The 9494-nt window shown below is 40.4% G+C and overlaps 1 protein-coding gene across 1 annotated transcript; it reads right to left on the bottom strand.

Annotated features, from left to right (window-relative positions):
• Window positions 1-1484: 1484 nt before the first annotated feature.
• gh1 (growth hormone 1) lies at window positions 1485-8756 on the bottom strand. The gene is made up of 5 exons (XM_048560758.2): window positions 8685-8756; window positions 7758-7921; window positions 7532-7648; window positions 4486-4626; window positions 1485-1911 (listed from the first exon to the last, which is right to left on the bottom strand). The coding sequence occupies exons 1-5, from the start codon at window positions 8692-8694 to the stop codon at window positions 1711-1713; spliced, it is 633 nt and encodes a 210-aa protein (XP_048416715.1). The 5' UTR covers window positions 8695-8756; the 3' UTR covers window positions 1485-1710.
• Window positions 8757-9494: the final 738 nt, after the last annotated feature.

Below are 9494 nucleotides of genomic sequence, written 5' to 3'. Positions count from 1 at the left end.
CACGGAAGTTACAGCAAAAACTCAGCAGGCCTGGCAGCATCTGAGGAGAGAAGCAGAATTAAGGCTTTGGGTCCAGTGACCCTTTTTCAGAACAATGTTGTTGACCATAAACTGCCCTCTGTAATGGCCTAACAGGCCACTGAGTTGCATAAAGAAGATAGCTCATTATGAGCTTCTGGAAGCAAACAGGGTAAAACAGAACAATGAACATCCAAATCCCATTAATTAATAAGTTATTTGAACATGAAATGTGTATGCTTCTTTTGGTTCATTAGCCATTCTCCTTCATTAGTAGCTTGGTCAGATTTGTAAATATTTAGTACTTTCAACATTGATTTTGATTTGTATGCTGTCTGCCTCTTCAAGTTTGGATTTATTGCTGTTTTATATTGGCCATTAACAAGCTGGGAGACCAAAAGGGTGACATGATATTATAATGCTGCAATGTGAAATGACAGGAAAAAAAACAAAAAGTACCATAAAATGTTCTGTGCCTGGAGTGAGGCCAAACATAAATTATGGGGACAACAGCCGGTATTTCGCCTTGGGAGCTTACAGCCCAATGACATCACTGTTGACTTCACCAGCTTCAACATCCCTCCACCTCCAGCCTTATCCCATGTCCAGTGCTCCCTTCATCCTTGCCTCCCTGACCTGGCCTAACCCATCTTCTTCCTATCCACCTATCCCAATGACCAATCCAACCTACCCGTCCCCGAAACCACACCCTCCCTCTGTTTACTTCTGGGCTCCTCTCCCCCTGTCCTGTCCTGACAAGGGTTTTGGCCCGAAACTTTCCTGCTCTTCGGATGCTGTCTGACCTGCTGTGTTTTTCCAGCTTCACATCTACTGACCATAAAATGTTCACTGCGTTCAGAACACTTATCTGAGAATTTATACTGGATACGCAAAGAAGAACCACAGCAATCATTCCAAGATCGAGTGTGTGTGTTGCACCAAGTGTGTACACTTGGTGGCGCTCTTACGTGCTGAGACTCGGCTTCAGTGACGGTGATGTCTGGGATCATTTTTAACGGTCTCAAGTGTGGAGGTAACACCACAGAAAAAGCATCTATTTCAGTTTCTCCTAAAGCATTAGCTTTCAATGACTTATTTTTCATCTTTCAAGACATTTCACAATGTCGCTTTGAAATTTCAGTCCCATTAAGTTAGTTAGCAAATTGATTGCTAAAATTATTAATACAAAATGGTATTGTTTCCAGTGGTGAAAATGAGAACTTTTAAAAAGGCAAACTATATCTTGATGCTCTTCTAACATTAGGTGTTAATTGTTGTAGATGTCTTAGTTTGTATCTGCATTTGCTTTAACTGCCCTGCATGTGCTGGAAGGTGGTAAATCTGGAAGGTACTCCATTCATTAGAATGACCGCATAGTTTCAATCACCTATCTCAAAAAGGTAGTTTAAAATAAAACTAAACGCTTGTTGGCAATTCAATGCAGTAATTTATTGCAAAATGCAAGATTATAAATATTTTCTGAGATTTACCAATGAATTTTGGATATCAATTATAATTGCAGAAAATATTTCTACATTTCTACAACTACATATCAGAGATCCCCTATTAATGTAACATATATACTATATAGACATAACTTCTTTGAAGATAATCAACTTTAAGACAAATTCTGTGTAACATTTTGAGTGTCTTTATCGAGTTTTCCTCACTCATTTTGTCTATAACCTTACACTACACAGTACAGTTACTCTCTGCAAAACGTTTGCAATTCATAACTTTCAGGTAGGTTTCAACTTTGTGCATATCCTTCTTAAAACAAGCCAGGAGACCATAGTTTTTCATCAAAGCTTCCTCACTTAAGTTTCCATCGAACCTGTCATAGAAAAATGTCAGCCAGTCAAAACCTTGTGAAGAGCCTCCATCTTCTAGAGTCTGGGAAATGATAGAAGAGTTGGTGTTAAAGCAGTTTTACAAAAAGAGCATTTTTTCAGAACAGATAAATAAGATTATGTGTGGGCCTGGCAATGTAACATAGTAAAACAAAATCTCACTGTTTTCATCATATGGAACAGTATTATTTCAGTACATCCTGTGCCATATTGTTCAAGTAAAATCATTTGATTCATTGATGAAAACTTACAATTTTTAGCCTTGCTGTACACTTCTGGGAAATATCTTAAATATGGGCCAAAGAGATTACATGAACTCTTTTCAAGTATTAAAGAAGCATGTGGAAAGTTAGTAAAGAATATTATGAACCCTTGCAATTCAGATAAAAGCTTAAATTTTGTGATTATGGATTTCTGAAGCTACCTTAACATGCAATATGCAGTATTACATGTAATATCTTCTAGTCTGCCTTTACTGTTATACAAGTAAAGAGGTATCACAATAATGAATGTGCCTTGCTGAAGCAAATAAATTCATGAGTATCTTTGAAAACTAGCTCTAGGACTAGACCAGATTTGTCTAAAAACATAAAATCAGAGGGGAAAAAGTAATTATTTTGTTAAGTTTATTCCTTGTATAGTTTCACTGATGGATTCCATCCAATTCATTTAATCTAGTATGTAAATATCCTAAACCTGTTTTTTTTTCTGCTTTTTTTCCCTTCTTCATTTTCTTTATTTCACCCTTAAATTACATGCTTTCTAATCAATTTTCTGTAGCTTTTATTATATTATTTGAAATATTTTATATTTGAATGCTGCACTTATCCTGTTTCATGTCCTCATGATCTATTTAGACAAATTTCAGTCTGTTTGGTAATCAGAATCTAAAAGCTGTTTTGACTGTGAATGAAATTCATTGCATTGTGTTTGAACATCATATTCGTAAAGCAATCGATTGTACATTAATTTTGTTGTTTCAATATTGAATGCACCTAGTCAGCCAACTTGGTGATGGCCCAAAGTCAGTAATTCTTACTGATAACTTCTGAAGCATTAAATTCTACTGGGAATTACTTATACCATCCAGTAATTGAACCATAACTCTTTGGAATTGTTTTAATTACCTTTTCTGTTATTAGAGCAGTTTTATTCTAAGGAGTTATTACTGATTATTTCAACAGCTTTAACATTTCTATATAAATCTTACATAGAGTCATACAGAATGGAAATAGACTCTTCAACCCACTCATCCATGCCAACCAGGCTTCCTAAACTGAACCAGTCCTATTTGCCTGCATTTGGTCCATATCTTGGTAATCCTTCCCTATCCACGTACCTGTCTGAATGTCTTTTAAATGTTGTAATTGTACCCGCCTCTATCACTTCCTCTGGCTGGTCAATCAATATATGCACTACCCTCTGGGTGAAAAAGTTGCCTCTCAGGTCTCTTTTAAATCTTTTCCCTCTTACCATTAACCTATGCTCTCTAGTTTTGGACTCCCTACCCTGGGGAGAAGACCTCGGCTATGATTTTAGAAATCTCCATATGGTCGCAGCCTCCTAAGTTCCAGGGAAAAAAGAACCAGACTATCCTAAAAACTCAAACCTTCCAGTTTTATAGAATTCCTACAATACAGAAAGAGACCATTTGGCCCATTGAATCTGCATTGATTCTCCAAAGAGCAGCCTACCCAATCTCTGAAACCCCACACAGACCCCCACTTATCATGACCAATCCACCTAACCTGCACATCTATGGACTGCAGGAGAAAACAAGAGCACCCAAAGGAAACCCGCATAGACATCGGGTGAACATACAAACTCGACACAGGCAGGAATTGAACTCAGATTCCTTGTGCTTTTGATACAGCAATGCTAACCACTGAGCCACAGGTAAATCCTTTTCATACAATTTCCTGTTTAATAACATCCTTCACGTGGCGTTTTATCAGATATTTGCGTGAAGTATTCATATTTGACCAGCCTGGACAATTAATGTAGTTACATCCTGAATAAAACGTATTTCAGTCGATTAGAGTGATACATACTATGTAGTGCTTCTAAAATTATATGGGCATCACTATTGGGGTAATTTAAATATCCTTTACCACACCTCTATTACTGGCTAGAGGAGATAATGGGAACTGCAGATGCTGGAGAATCCAAGATAACAAAGTGTGGGGCTGGATGAACACATCAGGCCAAGCAGCATCTCAGGAGCACAAAAGCTGACGTTTCGGGCCTGGACCCTTCATCAGAAAAGGTTTTCTGATGAAGGGTCTAGGCCCAAAATGTCAGCTTTTGTGTCCCTAAGATGCTGCTTGGCCTGCTGTGTTCATCCAGCCCCACACTTTGTTATCTATTACTGGCGAGTTGTTATCTCTTTCACCCAATCAATCATACGCAAAAATAATGGTGCTTTCTTGCAATTTTAAAACTGGTATTGTTAAACTTACAGTGAATGAGTGTAAAAGCAATGAATGCATAAACAAGGTGTGAACTGAAAGCATCAACATTTCATTTTCTATGTTGACTTTTCCCTTGTTGGCAAACATCTTGTATTTATCATACAAATTATCACTGCAGGAGCGATAGTCATATTGTATGCACCTACCTTCAACAGAGCATAGATACCTTCTTCCAGGTCCTGCAATTTGTCATAGACCCTGTCTGAGGTTCTGAAAGCCCTACTATTCTGAACGGAATCGAACCAGGACCGAATGAGAAGCAGCGAATACAACAACAGCTCCTTATCCTGTGAGAGAATGGGAAAAGCGTTTTTGTTCCAATCACTTTGATACTGCTTTGTTTCTAACGTTGAAGTTTGGTAGAATATGAACATACAAGCTCTCAGGGGAAAATCTAAATAATCTTTGGTATCATTTGGTTTTGACTATTTGTGTGGGCTAGTTAAGTATTGGCTTTAACTGTGCGGAGTCACCACTTTCTGTGGGTCATAAATATCGTCGAAGTCAGGTTGCAAACGTTTCTTTGTTTAGCAACCAACTTGAGTTTGACAGAGAGTATTATCTCCAAAACAAGTCAATTTAACCAGAAAACACAAACATTTGATTAGGAATTAACGAAAAACAAAAAGACTGCAGATATCTGAAACAAAAACAGAATATGAAATTTACGCCTCACTCTTTGTGGGGCACATGGCACATTCCTTGACCCAATCCTATTTGAGTCCCTCCCAACAACTCTTTCTCTAGTATATTCATGACATCATCAGTGTTGCTGCCCTCTCTTGTCTGGAATTGGAAAAGTTTATCAATTTTGCTTCCAATTTCCACCTCACTCTCAACTTCACTGGGTCCATCTCTGACTCCTCCCTTCCCTTCTTCAATAACTCTATTTCCATTTCTGGGGATAGCCTGGCCACCAATATCAATTACAAATGCTCCAACGCCGACTGTTACCTAAACTATGCATCCTCACACCCTTTCCCTATAAAGGTTCCATTCTGCTCTCCCAGTTTCTCTGAATCCATTGCATCCATTCTGATGATGCAGTCTTCCTGATAATGTTGGGCTTCAGAAAGGTTCATCTTTTTCCTCAGACAGGGATTCACCACCATGGTGGTTGACAAGGCCATTAGCTGTATCTGATCCATTTCGCACACATCTATTTTCGCCCCTTCTCTTTGATCCCATAATACTGATAGTGTCCTCTTGGTCCTCACTTTCTGTCCCTCCAGCATCCACTTTCAAAGGATCATAAGCTGCCATTTCTGCACCAAAACATATTCCCCTCCTCTCCCTTTTCAGCATTCCACAGAAACCTTACCCTCTAGGACACTCTGCTCCACTCCTCCTCCACTTTCAACATCACCCCATGCCCCCACAGCACCTTTCCATGCAATCACAGAAGGCATAACTGTTTATACTTCCTCCCTCCTCACTATCCAAGGGCCAAAATATACCTTCCAGATGGATCAGCGATTTACCTGAACTTCATCCAATCTAGTCTACTGTATTCTCTTCTCTATGTGATCTACTCTACATTGAGGGAATGAAACACAGACTAGCCAACTGCTTTGCAGAACTCTTGCATTCCGTCTACAAATATGACTCCAAATTGCCTGCCACTTTAATACACCACTATATTCCCTGGTCAACATCTGTGCTTTGGACCTGCTGCATGTTCTGGCAAGGCTCAGTGTAATCTATAAAAACAGTACCTCATTTTTCACTTGGGAGACCTGCAGCTTTCAAGACTCAGTATCCAGTACAACAATTTAAGGTGATAATGGGAACTGCAGATGCTGGAGAATCCAAGATAATAAAATGTGAGGCTGGATGAACACAGCAGGCCCAGCAGCTTCTCAGGAGCACAAAAGCTGACGTTTCGGGCCTAGACCTTTCATCAGAGAGGGGGATGGGGTGAGAGTTCTGGAATAAATAGGGAGAGAGGGGGAGGCGGACCAAAGATGGAGAGAAAAGAAGATAGGTGGAGAGGAGAGTATAAGCAACTACTCCTCCCAGTCGCGAACCATTTCCACTCCCCCTCCCATTCTTTAGATGACATGTCCATCCTGGGCCTCTTGCAGTGCCACAATGATGCCACCCGAAGGTTGCAGGAACAGCAACTCATATTCCACTTGGGAACCCTGCAGCCCAATGGTATCAATGTGGACTTCACCAGCTTCAAAATCTCCCCTTCCCCCACTGCATCCCAAAACCAGCCCAGTTTGTCCCCTCCCCCCACTGCACCACACAACCAGCCCAGCTCTTCCCCTCCACCCACTGCATCCCAAAACCAGTCCAGCCTGTCTCTGCCTCCCTAACCTGTTCTTCCTCTCACTCATCCCTTCCTCCCACACCAAGCCGCACCTCCATTTCCTACCTACCAACCTCATCCCACCTCCTTGACCTGTCCGTCTTCCCTGGACTGACCTATCCCCTCCCTACCTCCCCACCTATACTCTCCTCTCCACCTATCTTCTTTTTTCTCCATCTTCGGTCCGCCTCCCCCTCTCTCCATATTTATTCCAGAACCCTCACTCCATTCCCCTCTCTGATGAAGGGTCTCGGCCCGAAACGTCAGCTTTTGTGCTCCTGAGATGCTGCTGGGCCTGCTGTGTTCATCCAGCCTCACATTTTATTATCAACAATTTAAGGGCCTGAATACCTATTTCCATATCTTTCCCCCATTCCACACACTTAGTCTTGTCATCACATGGGCTCCTTTCCCTACAGCCAACCAGTTTTCACCCAATAATGGTCCCTATTAGCAACTTTTCTTTCTCCCAGCTCAATCCCTTTAATCAATCCCTTTGCCTGCCCAGTTGCTGCTGTCTCTCTCTCTCTCTCTCTCTCTCCCATCTCAGTCTCCGGATATTGTTTACCCCTTCCACTTGCAGTGCTAACCCCCACTTCCATCTCCAACCATATCCTGTTTTCAGCATATAGTGTAACCTTTTCTTAGCTACAATTAGAACTTGAGGAAGGGTCACTAGACCCAAAATGTTGATCCAGCTTTCTGTCTACAGATACCTCCAAACCTGCCAAGATTCTGCAGCAATTTCTGTTTTTGCTTTGAATAGATATATTTAGTTAGGTGACGTATTGTGTTGGGAACAATTTTTAATCTAGTGACAGAAGCTTTGAGCAAGGTGTAGTGTTTAAAGGGTTGGATGATGTGTGTGTTTACATTACCGATCGTTGCTGGGCATCCTCCTTGCCGGTAGGTGCTGGGATGGTTTCAGACTGGCAGAAAGCAGAGGGTGAACTCTTGTGAGAATGGCGCTGCTCTTCTGGGATATATTTTCGTTCCTGTAGAAGAGGCAAATGAGATGCATGTCAATGCTTAAGTTCTATAACAAGCTAATTGCTGTGGCTAATGATGCTTCAGAGTAACTATCATTTAGGGATCACTACGTACAAAATCCTTGCAGGTTTCTGCAGCGACGAGGTGCAGGTGCTGTGCCCTGTGCACAGCCTTGGCGAAAAGTTCAGACAGAGGCAGCAAAGGGTATGCTTCCAGATCTCTGGGGTACAACATGGAAACCCACATCAGAGCCAAGGCAACGGAACACAGTGACAAACCTAGTGTGGAGGGGGAAGAAAAGAACAGTTCTAACTAAACTGAACATATCTTTTTGGGGGAAATAAAGTGGAGAAAGACAACAAAATAAACCGCGCAGCATCAAAGAAATGTGAAGAGTTACAAGAGAAAGCATTAGGTTACCTCACTGCCTGTACTTCTCATGTCTGAAGTAGTTGGTTGTGGGTTCAAGTCCCCTTTCTTAGGGATCTTGTGGCACACTGGTAGTGCACCTAACCCTGGGCTGGAGGGCCTTGGTCGAAGTCCCACCTGCCTCAAAGGTGTACCATAACATGTCTAAATAGGTTGATTAGTAAAAACTATTTTTTTTAGGCTATTGTGTGGTATCGGAAATTAAAAAGAGAAGGATTTATGTACAAAGGACAAGGATTCCTCTGCAAGCTTTAGCTTGGGTTAAAAGTTGTTCACCAAGCAATTTATTGAACAAAATAGGAGTCTAATCCTGTAAACACAACAATGGACAGTTCAGGAATAATTTCGAGCAATGTTCAAGAGTTTGATGGGTCCACACTTCTGCATTGTCGAATGCTGTAATATCAACAAGTTGACCAGAAATCATTGAGGAAAAACAAATAATCAAGCAATAGTTTGGTATGACTGGCATAGGAATAAAAATTGAAACGTAACAGATAGAGTCAAAACTTGGCAAGATCAATTGAAGAGAAACTTGTGGAAGATTCTGTTAAAAAGATTTAAATCCTAAATCAAGCAGAAACCCCAACAAAATAAACCAGGAGATACTACCTGAAGCCATCCTATCAATTTCCTGTAACTAACGAAAAAGATGCAAGCAACTATAGGCAAGCTTGGTTTAGACAATTGTAACATTGCCTTCACCAGTCAACATATATATCATTTGAAATCCATGCATAAATTGAAATTTGGGCAAAAAAACAAAATGTTTTGAATGTAATGCATTTTGTATTATTATAGAACATTGGACTATGCACTTCCTAAACATGTTATTAGTAACACGACCTCCAAATTTGTTTGTGTGTTCACGTCAGTGTCATCTACAATCCACTAAATATGCAATAACATTGCACTTTAGTTCTGGTAACCTGAACTGATGACAGTAAAAAAAACACAAAGCACCATGTTTTTATTAAGTGGTGTGACATGACCACTGTTTCAACTCTGTTTCATACAGAACTGTGGAACAAAACCCCTCACATACTGGTCAGTAAATATGTCACTGGTATACATTTCACAGAGTGAGGAATGAATAAGGCATCAATACTGAGCTGAGCTGGGTTGTGCATATGAAGTTTCAACAGCATCTTGCTGCTTTGATATTTCCAATCACCTACACAAAGAACACAACAGTCAGAAATGGACGTACAGCATGTACTCTTATCACCTCTCAGTAGCCCCTTGCATAAAGATTTTTATAAAGCAAACATTCACTGAAAGTTTGACTAAGTAGTATTGCTGTATCTCGCACAGTCATTTTGTATCCAATCCATTATTCCATCTTTATTTGTAACCATTATCTGCACTAATTTCTTTAAGAGAAAGTCAACTTAATGATGCATTGTTAAGACAGTACCACAC

The sequence above is a fragment of the Stegostoma tigrinum genome, chromosome 31 (genome assembly GCF_030684315.1).
Source record: "Stegostoma tigrinum isolate sSteTig4 chromosome 31, sSteTig4.hap1, whole genome shotgun sequence".
Classification (NCBI taxonomy): Eukaryota; Metazoa; Chordata; class Chondrichthyes; order Orectolobiformes; family Stegostomatidae; genus Stegostoma; species Stegostoma tigrinum.
Note: the sequence above shows the minus strand (reverse complement) of the source record. Positions and strands in the feature narration are given on the sequence as shown.

What these genes read in the sequence shown, in the direction of transcription:
- gh1 (XM_048560758.2), bottom strand. An exon ending in CAGAAACCTGCAAGGATTTT is followed by an intron (nt 7,649 to 7,757) that starts GTACGTAGTGAT and finishes CCTCTTCTACAG; the next exon opens with GAACGAAAATATATCCCAGA. An exon ending in GTATCTATGCTCTGTTGAAG is followed by an intron (nt 1,912 to 4,485) that starts GTAGGTGCATAC and finishes ATCATTTCCCAG; the next exon opens with ACTCTAGAAGATGGAGGCTC.